The sequence below is a fragment of the Gouania willdenowi genome, unplaced genomic scaffold (assembly GCF_900634775.1).
Source record: "Gouania willdenowi unplaced genomic scaffold, fGouWil2.1 scaffold_376_arrow_ctg1, whole genome shotgun sequence".
Lineage (NCBI taxonomy): Eukaryota > Metazoa > Chordata > Actinopteri > Blenniiformes > Gobiesocidae > Gouania > Gouania willdenowi.
In genome coordinates, this window is record NW_021145137.1 from 1 (window position 1) to 21,969 (window position 21,969).

A 21,969-nucleotide genomic window follows, 5' to 3' on the forward strand; every position below is an offset into this window, starting at 1 on the left:
TTTTTTTTTTAATTGCCAAAAAAAATATATATCTGGTTGCGCATGTTGTCAATAATGTGCATTAAGTCAATAACAGGACAAATTAATACAAAGAGACATATTAAGTACTTGTTTTTTTTTTTATTCAAGTTAAAACATTTGACAACCTTGAACGTCTTATTACCCGCACCGTCACGCTCTCTACGCATAACCAAATGTAGCAGGCTTCAGAAACATTTTTACAGTATAGAACTGAACTCTCCGAGCGAGCTGCCGTAAACATGGAACTTTTCTACCCACTTTATTAATGAATATATATTCACTGAAGTACAGTAGCCTACACTTTAGTAATATTTCCGTTTAATGTGAAAAAAAAATATGACAACAAATAACTTATACCCTGAGGTTCATAAAAAATGAAGTGCTATTAAAACTGAAAAAGGCTACTTACATTCTTGGTGCTTGTATAAAAAAAGGAAACAAAACTGACTGTGCTATCACTGGCGTAGGATCAGGCCTCCAGGCCTACAGGTTATTTACCAAAAACACAAGACGGTCCACATTTGAAGGGGCCTGTGCTGATCTCTTTATTTACTATATTTCCAGCGGTGGAAAATACGCGTTCAGAGCGCACTGATGATCCGGGGATGGAAAGATATTTCTTTGCCATCTGAGCGACGTGAGGGTATCTCCCAGAGCCCAGAGTTTTCAACCAAATGAGAGGATTTTGTTGCGGAGGAATTGGAGATTCTTGTTCATACATCGACATCTCTTTTTGAAGCAGCAGGCTGATGTCCTCCTGGTCTGGGCTGTCCGTGCAATACGTGTCTCTAAAGAGACACCCCATAGCAGATAACGCAGTTTTCTCAGCGGGTTGCGTTTGCTGATCACAGGGTTGTTCGCTAGCGGCCTCACTGCCTGTGCCTTTGGCCACATTCACTTGTTTCATCTCCTCCAGAATAGCCACCTGCACCTGCCGTCTCTGCTCCTCTTTCAAATGAACGAGGCGTTGAAAGCGTGGATCCAGGTAACTTAAGCAGCATAAATGCACCCTTTTCCTGACAATAACGCTTCTCCAGATCTGTGGCGATTTAGACGTGTTTGGGTTAAAATCACTTTCACTGCTGCGGTCGAGTTGGGCTCTGCACTTTCTGTCGTCTTCCATATGCAGTGTCGGGACCTGACGTCACTCCTGCCACCTGTCTCTGACCCCTCAAGCAGTGCTAGCACAGCAGACAGCTGTGCCTGCTACCCATTGAACTATATAAAAACCTACCGTGGGCGTGTTTTTCCCATAATATATATATAATGTTTTTAGTAATATTCGAATATTCATTTTCACGTTCGAATTTCAATATTTTTTTACTATTCGAATATATATTCGAATTTAGAATATTCGTTGACAGCCCTATTGGCTACCATGGAACATGACGCCGCCTTAGCCAATCATAATCGCTCACCTTGTTTTTGACCCGCCTCCTCTTGCTGGTACATGTGTAAAAACACTGGCTCTGATTGGCTACCATGAAACATGACGCCGCCTTAGCCAATCATAATCACTCACCTTGTTTTCAACCCACCTCCTCACAACAGCTGAGTAAGAAGCCAGGGATGCTTTCAGATCACAGTTTATTCAATCAATGCATGTAACGAACCGCATTGAACGTTCAGTAATCATAACGGTGTTGTAACGGCGTAAAAAGTAATTAGTTAGATTACCCCGTTACTGAAAAACAAACGCCGTTATTCCAAACACTGCTGTCTAATGGGACCAGCTTTGTCTGTAAACACGTGAAATATAATTAAAAACATTGCATTTGAAGTTGGGACAGATGAATAGCGATGATAGTTTTATGCCAAAATTTATTTCACACTAAGTGTGACATGTTTGCTTTTATCTTTCCATAAATCTGACCATTAATAAATCTGTGGCTCTCTGTGGTTTAATGATAGTAAGATGTGTAGTTTTTACTATAGTCTCTTCCTTTTATGAAGTGGTTAGCGTTAGCGCTTAGCCCAGTCTTATGTGTCGGTCACATTGTTGTTACTGGGAGCTCCCGGTAAGAGCGCTGAGCTCCCGGTTAAGAGCACTTTCCCTTCTCATTTTTGACTAAAACTGGTTGCTCAGGCCCCCCAGCAGCACTAGCCATCAGCTAACTCAGTGTTATGATGAGGGCACTATAAAATCCATTTTATTTTTTCACAAATTCTGTTTTTTTTTTTTTCCCAAGTTCCATGTTTTCCACTTAAATTTTTAAAATTTCCGTTTTTTTTTTTTTAATACAAAATAAATACTAATAAATAAAAAACCATAATTAAAAATGTATGTCATAAATGAAGTAAGATACATTTAAAAGGTAGATTTAAGTTGTAATGACTGATTATTCTGACTGCTCCTTTTTAATTATTTATGTCATATAAAAATGTATGAGAACAACATTAATGTCATAGTCATCATATTTCCCCTCAGGGATCAATGGTTTGCTGAATCTGATCAGGTTTATTGTTTAAGTTAATTTAAATTAAGTTCATCAAAACCTAATGTAAATGATCCTGATGACATCATTCATACCATAATGATGGTAAATGGACTTGATTTATATAGAGCTTTATCACCACTGAAACAGTCTCAAAGTGCTTTACATATCAGCTCATTCACCCAATCACTCTCACATTCACACACCAGTGGGACAGGGCTGACATGCAAGGCACTAGTCAACCACTGGGAGCAACTTAGGGTTCAGTGTCTTGCCCAAGGACACTTCGACACATAGTCAGGTACTGGGATCGAACCCCCAACCTCTCGATCAGAAGACGACCCACTACCACCTGAGCCATGGTCGCTGATAAGATGATTACACACACCTTATCAACGCTCCCCAGAACATTTCCCCATAAAAAAAACGTTCCTTGCCTCACGGTGACGGCGTTTTATGTTGATTCTGTTCATTTCCGCGTTGAACCGTTTTCATTGGTTGATTCCATTTCATTTCATTTCATTTCATTTTATTTATTCTTTTTTCATGGTAATGCAACATAAATTGGTACAACAATCCAGCAAACACAACAATAATACATTCCATGAAAAGAAGAACAGGAGTAGGATGAAGAAAAAATCTTATAAACTCCTCCCCCATTCTTAACAAAAACGTTACAAATTAGATGGCCTCAACGATGCCAAAAGATAACAATAGCCCAGAACAGATGTAATCAACTTTCGATTTTAACAATTTTCACTTTTTTTTATTATTTTTTTTATTTTATTTCTCAATTATTATAAATGATTTTGCTAAAACAACAGTTGTTGTAAATTTAACAATGTTCACATTCATCTTTATACAAGTTAAGTATGTGCTGTTTATACTTGTATTTGAATTGAAGAATATTTGAACAACATTTTAGATCATTTTCTAGAGAGTTCCATTGTATCACACCAGATACTGAGACACACATTTTTTTGAGGGTATTTCCTGCAAAAGGTTGTTTTAAGTCATTATTTCTTCTGCTTGTCTCACTGTTTACAGTAAAAAGGGTTTGAAGTCCATGCGGTAACAGACAGTGTTTTGCTTTATGAACAACTAATAAAGTTTGTAAAGCAACCAAGTCCATCAGTTTGAGTAGTCCTGACCTCAGAAACAGTCCTGTGGTATGCTCTCTTGGAGCAACTCCATTAATTATTCTTATTGCCCTTTTTTGCAAAAGAAATAAGGGCGTTAAATTAGTAATATAAGAATTACCCCATATCTCCAAACAATACATTAAATATGGCAAAATAAAGGAGCAATATAGAATTCTCATTGCCTTGTAATTCAACATAAACTTTACTTTACTCAAAACGGTAATGTTTTTACAAATTTTATTTCTTACGTAAGCTATGTGCGACTTCCACTTAAATTTTTCATCAATGAGAACTCCTAAAAACCTAAATTCTGACAGTTATTCCATTTAAAGTTAAATTAACACTATCAGGATATTTTTGATTTGTGAACAACATACATTTTGTTTTGCTTAAGTTTAACGACAATTTGTTTTTATTAAACCATTTCTGAAGTTGGACCATTTCTTGTTCAACAGTTTCCATTAATGTTCCTAAGTTCTTCCCCGATACAAAAAAATTAGTATCGTCCACAAAAAGAACAAATGGTAAAATCTTTGATTCCTCACAGAGGTCATTAATATATAAAGTAAAAAGTTTGGGCCCCAGCACAGAGCCTTGAGGGACTCCACACTGTATTGTTTCTAACTTAGATTCATGACCTATATACTCTACATATTGTTGTCTATTTTCCAAGTAACTACTAATGCAGTTTAAAACTACACCTCTAATGCCATATTTCTGTAATTTAGATATCAATATACCATGATCGAGAGTGTCAAAGGCCTTTTTAAGGTCAAGGTTCTACGTCACTGGAGTCTTTTCATCTTCACCTGAACCGTTTCATCCCTGGTAAACATTGTCATACTTTATTTGTTTTTGTTTTTCTTACAAAAGTATTTTGTGACTACACTGAAATATAACATGACGCATCCTAAAGAATCAGATTAATTGCAAGTCTTCTAATGATTATAAACAGAAATATGTTGTTGGAACAATATGTATGATGAATATTTTTTTATTCTCTGTTTTCTGAATTACTTTATAGGGACCCTGGCAAGTGATGTCTTCTTCCAGGCCTATCTTTTGGATGGGCTATCAAGGTGGAATGAGGACCGGGTTGTGGCAGCATCAAAGGATGAGCAGTCGTGCTCATACAACCATCTGCTCCGTCATGCTGCTAACACCCTAGCAGAGGAGGTTCTGGGCGAAAAGATCATCCCTTATGTCGGGCCAAGACAATACACAGGTTGATTATTGTTATATGATTGTTTGTTTTTGATTTCTTCAACTTATGCTTTCATCTAATGTTTAACTTTTTTTGTGTTCTTGTTTGTGCTTTTTCTTTTCTTTTCTTTTCTTTTCTTGTCTTGTTTTGTTAAATCATCATTTTGAAGGTGAGCTTATAGGTGTGGAATACCTCTATCAGCAAACTGGCAAAGTTCTGCAGGACTACAAAGTGGTCATTGAAGAGTCTGAGACCACTGAAGTTGAGATAGATGAGGGCTTCACAGGACATGACAGTACCCACACTAGAGGCAGAGCAAGCACTTCTCGCCTCACAAGCATCTGCAGCTGTTCCTGGTTCCTCAGCAGCTCCATCTCCTCAGGCTACTGCCTTTGTGCCTCCCATTCCCCCCGTTATCCCTCTGTTGCCAGTGACTCAGTCACATGTCGCCTCATCATCAGCTTCTGCAGCTCCTTCACCTGCTGTGACCGCTCTGCTCCCCCATTCCACACAAACAGTTTCTCCTGCAGAACAGTCTAGTGAGTTTTACACAACTGTTTCTAAAATCTCACGTTTTGCTTATTTTTTTAAATTTAAAATGTTTTACTCTAAATACTTGTCTTTTTCTTTTAGCATCAGCGCCATCTACTGATCCATCTCCACACTCCTCCTCATGCCATGTAAGAAGTTGTTTACCTTAAAGAAAAACAAAGAAAAGTTGCAATAGATGGATTGATGAGTGTGCACTGCTGTCATCAGTGCTTCTTTTTTCTTGTTTTTGTTTTTGTTAGGATTGGGTTGGCCCTGATAACATTGAAGGGTATGGCGCAGTGCAGGATCTGGCTGATTACTTGGCTGGACTAAGAGACCACCGTCTTGCGCTGACTCAGGAGGAATGTAGTCAGGTCATTGCTCTGTGGCAGGAACTGGGGGATTATGACAAAAAAAAAAACTGTCTACCCAGTTACACTGGAGAGTCTACAGCTCACTTCCTGGTCCTCTGTAGACTTCACAAACCAGGAACGCTTTCCATTCAAACCAATCCTAGAGAGGTTAAAGGATGTGAACAAAACCCTTAGCCCCACCCCCTTTGACCTGTAGTTAACAGCAAAAGAAGGCCTCAGTGAGAATTGAACTCACGACCCCTGGTTTACAAGACCAGTGCTCTAACCTCTGAGCTATGAGGCCCTGTGTGTGACAGCATAGACGATCTTTCACATGGCAGATATACACCACACCACTTACATGTACAACTGGGCATCACTTTTTTTTAAGTTTTGGGGGCGGGGCTCTAAAAATCCATCTCATGATGTAACTTTTTTCTCTTACAGTTCCATCTTAATGTCAACAGTTATGATAGTGTGTGGTCTTATTTTGGTCCTCAGTTATGAGGGAATTCCAACTCCGTCATCAAATCTTTATTTTTGTTTTTTTACCAATTTGAAAGGCTACCAATCAATAGCCTTTGTTCAATCAGCTCTCAACAAACACCCATGTATCTTAACCACATGCTAGTTGTGCTACAGTTGTTATATCATGCTTTAATTGTCTACTCACCACTTTCTAGGTGTTTTGAACCGTAAGCGCTTTAACTCGTAACCAGTGTTGTGTGAGTTACTGAAATAAGTAATGTGTTACTGCAAAAAGTAACTTTTGAGCTACTTAGAATGAAAGAGTGTATTATTTATTTTGGGTCATTTGTGTCCAAACAGCTTCATATTAGTGCTGTAATAATATAATAATCCACTGTTGATCAACTGTTTCCCTGTATTAACATTGTTTTGTATAAAAACCTCTGATAAATGAAATGTTACTGTATCCAACCCTACAGTTTATAATCATTTACATTAACAGAACTAAACTCTGCTCAGTATTAATCTTTACAAACACCAATCTGACTGAAACACTAAGTATTCTTTCAATACCAGTTTATTTATCTGAGACCAGCAGAAACTGTAAATACTACAAGGAATTGTGACATCGTCCTGCTCTTGACTCGCTATGACGTGATGTAAACAGAAACATGCTGACAATGCTTCTTCTTCTTCTTCTTCTTCTTCTTCTTCTTCTTGTTTTACCGTGGTTGGCACGGTGTCCCGCAAAAATATGTAGAGCCACTGTAAACAGGAAGTACACCGCAGCTAGCAAAGTAATGGACAAACGCAGCATAATGTAACGGTAACGGCGTTATTTCGTTAAAAAAATATTGTGTTACAGTACAAGTTACTGTAAAAAGTAACGCACTGCTCGTAACCATGTTTTTACACAATTTTACAGCTTCATATGCCAGTTAGCTCAGCTGGTCAGAGTGTGGTGCTAATAATGCCAAGGTCATGGGTTCAAGCCCCATACTGGCCAGATCTTAGCAGTTTGTAAATGAAAATGTTATTATTTATTATGTTATTGTTCACCATCTAACCATTAGAAACACAGCTTATTGGGTCTTATTTCATCTGATCAACCAAATTCAAGGATTCACAGCCAGCAGAGACACTCTATGAGGTGTGTGTATTGTTCTTTAACATAAAGTTCTATATTTGGTCCTGTTTACTTTCTCACATGATTAAAAACCACATCATGCTTCACTTGAGGTGAACCTAGACCCACATTTGATAGAGGACCAGAGTCACTTGTTTGCTCCATACCAGAGTTCTAGTGAGCTTTCACATATCACAAACAGACCAGAACTATCAGAGGAAATGAAGCATGGTGCTGATCACAGAGGAATGTGTGAATGTTCAGCACAAGCAGCAGACACTAACTTATTCAGAGAATACATTCTAGAGAAGTTCATGTCTCCTTTGAGAACTGGAGGTAAGGAACCACTGATATACACTTTTTTCTGCAAAATACTCACAATTTCCAACAAGAATAAACAGAATTCTTCTTCAACACCTCAGACTGCTCCTTCCTGATATCATTTATTCTAAAATCAATCACAACATTCTTCACGTGTGGAAACTCTTCCTTCCAGGTCTGATACCATGTCATCAGGTAAACAAAGAACCTTTTACATTTTTGTTGATAATCATCTGAACATTTTTCACAGATTCATCTCCAATGATCAGCGTATGAGGATCCCTCTTTTTCTGATATAGCTTCTGTTTTCCTGAAGCTCTCTCAGTCTTCACCATGCTGTTAGCTTGTGTTCTCATTAGAACAGAACTCTTATTCATTCCCATTCACCAGTGAGGAAAATCTATTGTCCACCTTTACATGGATCTGGGCTTGTGGTTCAGTGTGTCTTCTTCCTTTCACCAACCTCCAATTCTGTGTCTGAGCAGAAAAGTGAGTTAACCCTCTGTAGTCGATGGACGCGTCGCCGCATCCTGATCACATGACCGATTTAAGACAGCACAGCGACCAGATGCAGCCTCACAGTGTTAATTTAAACTGTTAAAACTATAAACTAGTTTTTAAATGATCTTGATAGAACAAGTAGAACAATAGTTATGATTGATTAAAAACGCTGCACTTTTCCTGGTCATTTTTGTTGCGTTCAGTGTGTAAACGAAGAGTAAAAACGGGACGTTCTACCTTCTCTCACAAAGCAAAAGTGTTTGAAAGGAAAAAATACACCTCTTCCCTATTGGTGAAAAACACACATCAACCAATCAAAATGTGATGACAACTCATGACGTGTGGTTGCTGAGGAAGCGGTAAAGTGTGTGTGACGCGCTGCAGCGCTTCAGACAGAGCAAACAGAGACAATGAGGGACATGATGAGTGTCTTAGGAGGACGACTAAGTCGGTGAACCATCTTGTTTATAGAGGAAAATAAATGTTCTACTCTTATAAACAGCGCTACATAGAGGAGAGGACATGGAACATGTAACAGACTGATCTCAGCTGCTCAGGCAGCAGAGGCTCCGCCCCCTGAGCTGAGCCCTGCAGACAGAGGAGGCTGTGACTCTGAGGAAGGAGAACAGCAGGAGTCCAGATATAGACACTGTCCTCCCATAGTGCAAAGGACCTGTGTCTAATGTTATGATACTGTTCATCATCACCCACTGGTTCAGAGACACAGATGATGGTCAAAAAGCCCCCAAAGGCAGACTGAAGTGCAGGCTCCGCCCCCAGGTGGACACTAGGTGATGGGACACACCAGGTATTGATGGAAAGACAATGAAGCCTATGAATGAAAACAAACTTTCTTGTAACAATGCTTATACACTGTCTTGTTGGTGTAAATCTACATGTCTAATAAACTAAAACCTACACCATCCTCCCAGTCCTGTTATTCTATACAGTACTTAACAGAAACCTAAAAGCTGCTTGGTCTAGTTAACCTCCTGAACAATGTACAACATATAATGGGATCCTGAAATTAGGACAGAGAGGAATAGAAGTGAGACATGATCATTGATGAATATTAAAATGAATAAATGACAGATTTAGTGATATTTTCATAGACTATTTATTCACCACATCAACACAGAATATTTCCTCATACATGGCAACCTTTAAAAAGTGAGAGGAGACAAAGAAAGAAATGTGAGAAAGAATAACACCTGATGGACATATGATCACAGTACTGGTATCTAGAAAAATGTGGGAAAATAGTTGAGTCATCAACTCTATACAGTATTTACTTAGAGGAACCTCCTGAACAAACAATGAACAACATATGATGGGATCCTGAAAACAGGACACAGAGGAACATGAGATGAGATGAATAATAAAATGTATAAATAACAGATTGTGATAAAGTGATATTTTCACAGACTATGTACTCACCACATCAATAAACAGTCACCTTAGACCTCCACAGCAGTAACACAGACATGGCAACCTTTAAAAAGTGTAAGGAGACAAACAGAGAAAGGTGAGAAATAAACACCTGATGGACTTGATCAGATGATCACAGTATTGATATGTTCACTCTAGAAAAATAGCTGAATCATGTATTCTATACAGTACTTACTGAGAGGAAACAACGACAGGCTCCCAAAAATGAGTGACATCATCCTATAAGAGACAGTGAGAGGTTAAGGCTGGAAGAAAACAGCTGTTTGTAAAAACAATACCTCATTCTTATATTTATTCCACCAAGTGTCTTATATATTAAGACTTATTAAGATGCACTAATTCTAATAAATTCTAATTTAAGTATTTTCTGATCACTTTACTTGTTTTTTCTCTCAAGTTAGATGCAAAACGTTTTCTCTGGACTGTACTTTGTGCAATGACAGTAAAGTTTAATCTAATGTTATCTGATACATTATAATGAGTTTTTGATCATTATATTTTACCTCATCAGTCTACAAAATAACTTTCTCAACAGTTCACTCTTCTCAGCGACCCTGTAAATAAAACAATAAACATGCCTGTGGCACACATATAGCTACTTAAAGAGTAAACACATGTAAACAAAAAGGGGGCGGGCTCATATCACGCTATGGTAACCCACAAGGACAAAATGAGAAAAAAGTACAAAAAAACTGTGGTGGGAAAAAAAAAAAAAACATCTTTTTTTAACTCAAATTTGCAAATTAAATTTTTTTATATACAGTATATATATTTTTATATATAAATTCAATAAATCTTTTTTTTTTTTTTGCCCAGCATGCACAGCTAGCTAAATTATAAAATGTCCTACTTCTAACGACTGATTGTGTTAAAGTTAACAAGCACAACAAAAATAAATGACACCCAATCTTGATTGATATCTGACCCAGGTAGACGACAGTTCATCACTTCTTAGCTGTAGTTCAGATTCCCTCCACTCTCACCTGCGGAGGCCGCGGGTCTCTCCTCCTCCTGTTTCCCCTTCCCCTCATCCACCTGACGACCACCTCCACCATCATCACCTGTGGGCTGTGGCCGCTTCAGATGCTGCTGAAGATGAAGCTCCACCATAGCCATCAGCAAACATCTGTTATTTTCACACATTTGGCAACATCTGCCTGAAGAGCTTGTAGCTTTTTATGTCAAATTTAGAAATACAAAAATACACATAACTACGTAAAACAAAAAACTAAACAATATTTACACAAAATGATAACAGAAATGCACAAAAATATACAAAATGACTCAAAAAAACATAAATTACAGAAAAATACACCAAACGACAACAAAAATATGAAAATGACTCAAAATACACAAAACTAAATATTTTTACAAAAATACACAAAATGACTCCAGAATCACACTACAAAGGCAATAATAATAATAATCATTATACAAAAATACACATAAAAAACATACATTACAGAAAAATACACCAAACAAAAAATATATAAAAATGAGTAAAGAAAAAAAAAACAACAAACACATTTATCATGTTCATGTCCCATAGAATTAAACCAGGGAAATCGCACATGCTATTTTATTTTGCACCTGCAAATAAACCCATTTATAACACTAGAGAGTGCAGAGTATGTACAGTACACCTCTTTGTACATCCAACCTTCAAACACATACTCATTTGGACATAAATGATGACTCTACTAAAGCTCCAACTATATGAATACATACTTCCGATAGTCACTGTACTAGTTTATTTACTCATGCCAATTAAAATGTGACAGAGACAACTATATTACTCATGAAATATGTATTAACAAAATATATCAACAAAAAAAGTTAAGACATCATAGACATTGTTTGGATGATCACATTGATAGATCTAAGCCCAGCTCTGGTTTGTAACTGGAAGCTGTTCACTGCTATCACTTCTAAATAATCCTCCATCTACTTTCCAATCAGCTGAATGTGTCCAAATGTTAATGATGGATGTGTCAGTGTCTAATGTGACTCTGCTTGGCTTTAGAATGACTAAGAACAGGCCACAGCTGTACATTGGATGTATAACATCACAAGTCTTTATGTGTCTGTTTGGATTCATAATATTAATAATGAAGTCACTCCAAACACTTTGTATTTTATTGAATCATCAGAGTTATGAAACATGTCAGCTAATGTGTTCTTCAGTGTGTCAATGCACCACCCTGGTGTTCTGCATATACAACTTTATATTATATTCATTTACACACTTAGACATGTGATTAACCTGGACACACCTCCACTCTGAGTCCACATACAGGGAGACTCCGCCCCCTTTTAATCAGTGCTGTTCATTGGGAATAATTCATATCCTTCTAGAACCAAAACAGGAACTCTTTCACTGTCTCAGATGTTGATACAACACTACATTTAAATAAAAAGCCTTATTAATGTAGGAACAATCTCAAACTAAAGAATTCTGCACTTGTTTGACTCATTTTATCAGAATTTGTTAGAAAGACATCATGACTGGATGTGAAAGCAGTGGTTACTCTAAAAGTCTATTTTTAAACTCCTTCAGCTTCACTAAACACTCAGTTTCCAGAGGAACCTTCACTTCCTGTTCTTAGATCCATCCAGTGGATGTTCTTCTCATGGGAACCATGTGTGTTTGATGGAGGATTATGTGCTATCCAATGAAAAGCTCTCCCTCTCTCTGACATGTTTCTCTGTTCAAAGAAATCCAGCACAGACAATAACACGTCTTTATTTAAAGGAACAAAGCTTCACTGGACATTTGATATCATTACATTTACATTGATTCAAACTTTATGTCAGAAGGAAGATTTAAGAAGAACTTCAGGATTTATCATGGTTACATAGAACACTGTAAGTTCTAAAGAAAGGCTGGACAGGCTAAAGAACAGATTAAAGAACATTTCAGAGTTAGAATAAATCTATGAGCTGTAATCACAGAGTTGATAGAAATGTAAATATGGTGATAAAATGGGAGTGTTTGGACACTTTGGGCTCCCCTTCCCCTGATATTCATTCAGCACACTGCATGACCGATTCACAGGCTTTAGGCAGGGTTTCCCTGTCAGGAACCATTTCATCACATTCACTTCAACTGTAGAAAAACATACTTTATATAAAACACATCACATCTAAAATCAAGAAAATACTATTATGTGATGTATTAGATACTCATTTAAAACTCATTACAAATATGAATCCTTTATAAACACAGAGAAAAGAAACAGATTCAAAGGTACATGATGAAGATGGTCTGTATTAACACAGCCTGTATATTCATCTACAAGTTAGGATCTGATTATTACATTTATTGGAATGTTAGTCACCTTCTCTACATTCTATAAAAAAACTACTAATGATTAATATGTACAGTATACAAACTCATGATGAACATCATAGACTGTCTTTCATATAAAATATGTGTTAAACTTAAGGCCCGGGGGCCAAATCCTGCCCTGTAGAGCATCTAATTCAGCCTGCAGGAGAAAGTAAAAATGACAGTTAATTTCTACAATTATTCATGTTTTCACTAATTCAGTTGTAGATATCTCAGCCTCTCTCAAAACAAATAATTTTAAGTTAACTCCACAATATTAGCAGAGCTCACAGTTTTCCCACGCTGACATCACATGATGGAGTTATTTTTAAACTCAAATTGTTGCAGGAACTCTCAGTTTTCGAAAGTTATGCAATTTTTCCAAAATTAATCCACAACATTTGAGAAAATTAAAGCAAAGTTGCTCATAAACTAGGGCTGGTTTTCCTATAATCTGCAGCCCTTTGGACCCCAAACTGGTCCGTATTTGAACCCTCAACTAAAATAAGTTTGACAGCCCTGATATAGAATCTGTCATTAGTGTATAATAATAATAATGTGAATCATTCTTCATATACATCATGTATGAACACAGAAGCTATAGAATGTATATCCTGTATAGAAAGTGAACAAAGGGAAACTTCTTCCTGCTTCCTTTCCAACTGATCATTGTATTGATCTTTTCTTTCAGACCACACCTTCAAAGATCAACAACTTCCTGAACTGTTGGTGTCCATTTTCCAGCTGACAGCAGGTTTATGTTGGAATCCTGTGCAGCCTGATCTCTGGGTTCTTCAGTCCAACACTGGAACCAGAAGGTGTCGTCACCATCCGTGTGTCGCTGGGATCTGAAGATGATTCCTGCTCCATGTCTCCATCCACACAGAGATGTGAGTGGAGAACAGATGAAGTGCTGAAGGTCTTTCCACACTCATCACATCTGAGAACATTCTTCTCATGAACTCGTTGGTGGTGATTAAGGTTAAATTTCCTCTTGTAAGATTTTCCACATGTGTCACATTTATGAGGTCTTTCTGATGAGTGGCTGATTTGGTGTTGTTTTAAATCTCTATATGTTGTAAAAACTTTGTCACACTGGTCACAGGGACACACTTCATGTCCAGTGTGAGATCTCAGGTGTTCAGTGAGGGTTTTTTTCTGTTTATATATTTTCCCACAGTGGTCACAGTGATACAACACTGTTCTGGAGTGAGTCTGCATGTGCAGAGTTAAAGTTGATCTTCGTGTGAAAGTCTTTCCACACTGTTCACATCTGTGAGCTTTGATTCCACAGTGAATGAGGACATGTCGACTGAGGTGTCCAAATTGACTAAAAGTCTTTCCACATTCATCACATTCAAACTTTTTAACTCCAGTATGAACGACTTTGTGTTTTATTAAAGTAGAAATATGGGTAAAAGCTTTTCCACACTGGTCACAGTTAAATGGCTTTTCTCCAGAATGGATTCTTTGATGTTCAGTGAGGTTTGATTTAAAGCTAAAGTCCTTCCCACACTGGTCACATGTATGTTTAGCTTTAACTCCAGCTTGGCTCTGCTGTTGAACTCTTTGCTCTGAAGTTTTTCTCTTAGATTTGTTTCTTTGTTGTGGCTGAGCTTCATGGTCCTGAGAACGTTGAGGTGTCACTTTGTTCTGGCTTCCAGAGTCCTGTAGAACAGTTAGAGATTAAACACAGAGAAGGAACCAAACAAACATTTGTGAATCAGTTGTTAAACCCCCAGCCCTAAACCAGCTCAATGTGGAAAAATGGACATTGGCGCGTTAGCGCCCCCTACAGAGTGAAGAGAATTTAATATGAGACAAAAGTCCTATATTAACACACTTTTCTAGGGCGTTTCACTGACAGGGCTCAAAGTCACTGCAGATCATCTAGAGAAGTGGGACATCAAAGAGATCCATAAATTTTTGCTAACTTTTACGGTGTTTACAGGGCAGAGCCGTGAATCTTGGCCTAATTTTCTTTTCTTTTTTCAAATACACATAATGACTCCAAAAAACATACTTTACAGAAAAATACACCAAACAAAATAAAATATAAAAATTAGTGCTTTGGCGTATAAATGTTACTCATTTTAATTAAAGTCTAACTTTTTAACAATGTATTTTACTCATAAACGTATTTATCAATTTTAGTATTTATATAAACTTATTTATCTGAAACTCTTAACCAATTGATTATTATTCTTAACATGTCTGTGATTTTATTCTTCATTGTTTTAACCTAAACTACACTATGAAATATATATTATATCAATTGGATCAAATAGTACCTTAATGTATTTTGACTAAGATGTCACTAAACAAACAAACTGGTAAAGCCAAACCCTTTGGCTGTAGAGTTAACTTACATTTGGGTCAAAATACATATAAACATGTAATCAGCCTGTGTACTTTAACATGACCTATATTCCAAATTAAATACTTGCTTTTAGGAGCTTAAAATAAACCATAATATTTCAATAAATCTGAAGACAATTTTCAGTCAAAGTAGAAGAAGCAGGAGCTTAGACCCAACACATGTTGGGGCTCCATCTAGTGTCTAATTGTAGAACTACACCTACGCCTGACCTAAGGTGAATGCGGAAATGGACAGAATCGGGTTTAAATGCCGTCACCGTGAGGGAAAGGATGTTTTTTTTATGCGGAAATGTCCTTCCAACTCTCTTTGTAGTCGTTTCAAACACCACCTAAACACCGTCTAACCAGGCAAAAACTACACAAATCATCACTGACTCCTACATCAGAGCCACCAGTGTCTGTTTAACTTTAACATGTCTGTGAAGCTCTGTCTGTTTCTCATAGCGCTGCATCGCTCTATGAAAACATGACTCAGCTTTAATCAGCTTCACTTGCTCAGAGCGTTTAAACATCTCATCAGAGCTACAGAAGATCTGGATAAAGTTGTTCTGAAGTTGAGGACTAGACCATCAATACCAGGGATTGTAGAGTCTGAAACATCATAGATTATTGATAACTTCTGATACTGTAAAATATTTTGACCCCTAGTGGTGAAATAACACTTCTTACAAGTGATGTTTGCACATTTATTTTTGTGTAATTACGGTCTGGAATTATGTCATCAGGATCATTTAAATTAGGTTCATTTAAATTAAGTTGATCAAAACTTAATCAATAAACCTGATCAGATTCAGTAAACCATTGATCCCTGAGGGTAAATATAGTGACATTAATGCTGCTCTCATACATTTTTATATGACATGAATAATTAAAAATGTTAGTCAGAACAGCTTCGCACTGTTCACTAGCTTTGTAGCTCACGGTTTCAGAAAGGTTGGTGACCCGGGTCACGGGAGAGAGGTAAGTCACGCGAGATATTCTGAGAGTCACGTGACAGTCTGTGAAAATTCAACATGGCGGCTCGCTGCCTTGACTAGCATACCAACTTTGTTTATTTGCACATACTGTATTAACACTTCTTACCATTAAATCCACGCCACAAACGAGAGCCGACCACGCGCCCTCTCACCAGCCAGAGTGGAGGACCTAGAAGACTTCATCGACCGATATTACGCCGAGTACGTAATGGAATCCGGACCGAAAGCCGCGAGCACATCAGGTAAGTCTGCAAAACGCCGAAAAAAATGAATCAACATCAACAGACACGTCTGATCTGGAGGCAGAATCTCATACCAAGGTCCTAAAATCCATCAATAAGAGGCTGGGTGTGGTCGACTTACTGCACCAAGATTTTCAGGAAATGAAAACCAACCTGGAATTTGCATACCAACAAATTCAGGACTTACAGAAAGTCAATCAAGACATCCATTCAGCTTTATCTGCGGTGACCTCGGAGGTAAAAGAGCTGAAAAATGAAAACAAGCTTCTTAAAGAGACAGTCCTGGATATCCAAATTCGCAGTATGCGAGACAACATAATATTCTCAGGTATTCCAGAAACCCCCAACGATGACCCAGAGGCTCTGCTGAAAAACTTCATGTTGTCTGCGCTTAAAATCCCGGCAGAAACCGTGAAAAACATCACCTTTCACCGTGTCCATCGTCTCGGTCCACACAGAGGTAATCACCCACGCCCTATCATTGCCAAATTTGAACACTTTCAACAGAAAATCCAGGTTAAAAGTAAAGGTAGGGAACTTAAAGGTAAGCAATTCGGCACACACACACAATGATCAACATACACACACAATTGTGTGTGTGTGTGTGTGTGTGTGTGTGTGTGTGTGTGTGTGTGTGTGTGTGTGTGTGTGTGTGTGTGTGTGTGTGTGTATGCTTGCTCAGATGTTGGTAAACACGTATAGGCTCGTACAGTTTCACAGGACACTCTCTACCCCCATGTCACCTCTTTCTTCTCCAACCCCTAAACTTTTTTTTCTTTCACATCCACTCAATACCCCCCCCTTCCTCCTTTCTACGCTTTATATAATTACCCATTGCGTGTTTTATTCTTTTGGTACTGGTTGTTGTTGTTGTATGTTTGTGCTTCTCACTAACCTTCTCAACCCAGGCCCTTACCCTGTGGTGGTATCGCATGATAAGCATTTATTCTCTTTCTTTCTTGCATTGAAGTCTATCACGACACAGCTGTGCACAAATGCTCTCAGACTCTTGGTTATGCTCACATTCGTAAGGACGAAACCACACTCCTTTCCATGTCTCAGTTTACAGTAACATCTTGGAATGTGCGTGGCATTCGCTCGCAGGCTAAAAAGATTAAGATATTTGATTATGTATCAAGATTAAATGCAGACATTATTTTCTTTCAAGAAACTCACTTACTTAAATCAGAAGAAAAATCTCTGACAGAATCAAATTTTAACAAAATATATAATTTGTGTTTCAATTCTAGGCAAAGAGGAGTCTCAGTTCTTTTCAACAAAAGGTTGCTCTTTAACATAATCAACTCCACCATAGACCCAGAGGGTAGATATATTATTATCAAAGTGGTAATCTATAATAAATGTTTCACAATTCTAAACCTCTACGCCCCCAATAATGATGACCCTGATTTCTTCCAGAGAGTTTTTTCAGAGTTATCGGACCTTTCTGCAGACTCATCTGTAATCATCGGAGGTGACTTCAATCTGGCACTCAACACATCATTAGACAGATCCAGTAAGTGCCCAAATACAAAACCATCTCGATCTGCTAAAGTATTAATGAATTACATGGATGATCTTGGAATAGGAGATGTATGGAGACTGAACAACCCAACTAAAAAAGAATACACCTTCTTCTCCCCTGTGCATAAATCTTTCTCCCGAATTGATTTTTTTCTCTAAAACAATTCCATTGCACATAAGATTTCCTCTAAAATACATCCTATAATCATTAGCGATCATGCCCCGATATCCCTCACCCTGAAGTGTGACTCTAATCAGAAATTATCCTCTCTATGGCGCTTTAATACTTCATTACTTAATGACAGTGAATTTGGTAAAATGATAAGAAAAGAATGGGAGGACTTTCTATTAACAAACGATTCTCTGGAAGTGTCACCGTCCTTACTCTGGGAAACCGGCAAGGCTGTCATCAGAGGGAAGATTATATCATACTCTTCTTTTAAGAAAAAACAGGAACAGATAACAGAAAAAACGATTGAAGAAAAAATTGAGAAACTTACGGAAGAATACGCAGCTAACCCGTCTGAACTTTTATGGAAAAAACTCCAAAATACAAAACTTAATCTGGACATCATTTAATCTAAAAAACAACGGATTTTATTTTGCAGCAATTACGGTACAAAAACTTTGACAACAATAATAAATCAGGCAAATATTTAGCAAACCAGCACACAACAAAGAAAACTATTTCATAGCAGCAATCTCTGATCATTCAGGTCAAACTTTAAACTTACCTCAGGACATTAATAAGATTTTTCATGATTATTATCAAAATTTATACTCACCTAACTTAAACCCTGACCCTGAAGATTTTAAAACCTTCCTCAATAACTTAAACCTACCACAGCTCACCATAGATCAGAAAACCACCTTAGACTCACCATTAACCTTACAAGAACTACAAAATGCTTTGGATAGCATGTCAACAGGCAAAGCACCCGGTCCAGATGGGTTCCCTGCTGAATTCCTAAAACATTTCTGGTCAATGCTGGCTCCACTCTTTTTCAGAGTAGTAACAGGGATTAAAAATAAAGGTTACGTAGGAGGTCACATGAATACAGCAAACATTAAATTACTACTTAAACCAGACAAAAACCCCATGTTACCCTCAAGCTACCGTCCCATCTCACTTATTAACACAAACATAAAACTTATTTCCAAAGCACTCACTTCCAGGTTAGAAAAAGTAGTACAGTCAATTATATACCAAGACCAATCCACTCCACTGAAACTGCTCTTCTGAAAGTTTCTAGTGACGTGATGATGGCCGCTGACTCTGGTCGTTACACAGTAGGGATGTAACGATTCACTCAACTCCCGATACGATTCGATTCACGATACTGGGTTCACGATACGATTCTCTCACGATTAATTTTACAAAATGGGAATGTAGACAAATTTTTTTTTGGGAAAAAACTAGAAAATACTGTATTATTTTCCTTTTATTTTTCATTGTCAAAAGAATCCCTTGATAAACTATTCAAAACAATGCAATTTAACTAAAAATAAATCTTGAATGAAATAAATAAAGGAATAATAGAAATGAAAATGAAGCCTATTAATTTAAATTCTGGTTCTATAATAAACAATGCAAAACTGCATAATAGTTCTTTTTCTTTTTAAAAGTGCAACTGAAAATGTATTTTGTGCCTTAACAATTGGACCTTAAAAAAAAAAAAAACGTGATTACACTGATTTACGTCATATTTGTTTGGACCAGCAGAGGGCGCTGGTAACCCAGTGGTCGGTTGGCATGCAGAAATTCTTGCAGTGAAGAAGAGAAGCTATGCTAGCAGACAGAGCTAATAGAAAAACGTGACTTTTACAGATATTCAAGTAATATTACAGATATTCTTTCAGTGCTAAAGGGGCAAGAAATTATTTATTAACATATTTAAGAGTAGAAGGCGGCCAGAAATAAAGTATTAGCAGACTCCGCCCGCCGCCTACACTTGTACACTTGCCCTCTGCTGGTTAAAAAAAGTACCGAGATTCAATTTTCAGAAAATCGATATCAACCGTGATACCTATGAATCGGTTTTTAACTGCCTTCCGATTAATCGTTACATCCCTATTACACAGTTTTAGTTTTACTTGATCTGACAGCTGCCTTTGATACTGTAGATCACAGTATACTGGTTGATCGACTCAAATCTGAGATGGGGTTTTCTGGTACTGTTCTCCAATGGTTTACCTCTTACATTAATGAAAGAACCTTTAATGTTGCTATTAATGATGTTATGTCCAATATGTCCAACCTGTCATGTGGAGTAGCCCAGGGCTCTGTTCTGGGGCCTGTTTTGTTTTTATTGTATCTGATGCCTCTTGGTCGGTTGATCCGTGGTTTTAAAAATGTGTCTTATCATTTTTATGCTGATGATATCCAGTTGTACTGCTCCTTTAATGACTCTGAGTTTCACTTTTTATCCGAGATCTTAGACTGTATATCCTGTATCAAAAACTGGTTGTCATCAAATTATCTCCAGATAAATTCAAACAAAACAGAAACTCTGATCATTGCTCCTGATAAAAACATCCTCTAATTAAAAACTCTCTTGGTGATCTGGACTCATCTGTTAAAACCAGCCTCAGAAACCTTGGGGTTGTTTTTGATCAGTCCATGTCTTTGGAGGGACATTGTCGTCAATTGACTAAAAACTGTTTTTACCACCTGAGAAATATCTCTAAAGTGAGGCATCTATTATCAAAATCAGATCTGGAACTGGTCATACACGCATTTATATCATCTCGTATTGACTACTGTAATTCTGTTTTTACTTGTTTTAATAAGTCGACCCTAAACAAACTCCAGATCGTTCAGAACGCTGCTGCCAGACTTTTAACTGGTGCTTCTAGAACATCCCACATCACCCCATTCTTGCTACTCTGCACTGGCTTCCAGTTAAGTTTCGCATAGAACATAAAATATTAGTTCTCACGTTCCGAGCTCTACATGGTCAGGCCCCTAAATATATCTCGGACTTGTTGTGCCCCTACTCATCAGGGCGATGCCTTCAGTCTTCAGGTCAGGGTCTCCTAAAGACCCCAAAAACTAAATTTAAAACCAGAGGAGACCTGGCGTTCCAGGCTGTAGCTCCCAGACTCTGGAATTACCTGCACCAGTCTCTCAGGGAGCTCAACTGTGTGGTCACTTTTAAAAAACTGCTGAAGACTACACTTTACAGTAAAGCTTTTAGTGAACTGGATTTTAATTTTTATTTATCCTTTAATGTTCCTGTTCTTATGATATTTATGCACTCTTGTTTTATCATTCTATTGTGTTGCACTTGTACTTTTATCACAACTCTGTAGAGCACTTTGTGATTTTATCTGCAAAAAGCGCTTTATAAATAAACTACTTACTTACTTACATACAAGACCAGACAGGATTTATTAAAAATAGACACTCCACAGACAATGTTAGAAGACTGTTTAATTTGATCAACATGGCACAGAACTCTAAAAAGAAAACAATAATCTTGTCACTTGACGCAGAAAAAGCATTCGATAGAGTCAACTGGTCATTCCTTCTTACTGTCCTTGGCAAATTTGGCTTTGGAGAATCATTCATACAATGGATCTCCACCCTATACTCTAAACCTAAGGCCTCAGTAACCACAAACAAAAAAACATCCCAAAGCTTCACACTGCAGAGGGGAACCAGACAAGGTTGCCCACTCTCACCTTTGCTTTTTGCAATATTTGTTGAACCTCTCGCAGCAGCTGTTCGTCAGAATACTGTTATTAAAAAAATCCACTCATCCATTTCAGAACACAAAATTAATCTTTATGCGGACGATATTTTACACTATTTGGAAGAACCCCAATCCTCATTAGAGGAAGTATTTAAACTAATAAATAGCTTCTCTAAATTATCAGACTATTCCATTAACTGGTCAAAATCATCAATCCTTCCATTAAACAAAAAATTCATGGAACCCAGCAACCCAAAACCCACAATACCCCTC

At 37.5% G+C, this 21,969-nt stretch overlaps 1 protein-coding gene and 1 non-coding gene across 4 annotated transcripts; one reads left to right on the plus strand and one right to left on the minus strand.

Moving 5' to 3' along the window:
• The first annotated feature begins 3,978 nt into the window (after window positions 1-3,978).
• Window positions 3,979-5,737, plus strand: LOC114460031 (uncharacterized). 3 transcript variants are annotated; one of them, XR_003673519.1, is made up of 5 exons: window positions 3,979-4,426; window positions 4,623-4,823; window positions 4,972-5,341; window positions 5,436-5,482; window positions 5,594-5,737. XR_003673519.1 is itself a non-coding variant. In XM_028442072.1 (4 exons), exons 1-3 carry the CDS (start codon window positions 4,574-4,576, stop codon window positions 5,452-5,454), a joined length of 639 nt encoding a protein of 212 aa, XP_028297873.1. In that variant the 5' UTR covers window positions 4,517-4,573; the 3' UTR covers window positions 5,455-5,482; window positions 5,594-5,737. The 3 variants fall into 3 exon arrangements, 2 of the variants coding, with proteins under 2 accessions (XP_028297873.1, XP_028297874.1); XM_028442072.1 differs by lacking the exon at window positions 3,979-4,426 and having other exon boundaries at window positions 4,517-4,823; XM_028442073.1 differs by lacking the exon at window positions 3,979-4,426 and having other exon boundaries at window positions 4,517-4,823; window positions 4,984-5,341.
• A 180-nt stretch (window positions 5,738-5,917) lies between these two features.
• On the minus strand, window positions 5,918-5,990 carry trnat-ugu (transfer RNA threonine (anticodon UGU)). Its single transcript has one exon. It is a non-coding gene; the product is annotated as a tRNA-Thr (tRNA).
• Between the last annotated feature and the right edge of the window lie 15,979 nt (window positions 5,991-21,969).

Excerpts from the sequence above, each read along its gene's own strand:
- LOC114460031 (XM_028442072.1), top strand. The coding sequence starts at position 4,574 with ATGTATGATGAATATTTTTTTATTCTCTGTTTTCTGAATTACTTTATA. Across the intron at positions 4,824-4,971 it reads CGGGCCAAGACAATACACAG|GTGAGCTTATAGGTGTGGAA; the intron begins GTTGATTATTGT and ends ATCATTTTGAAG.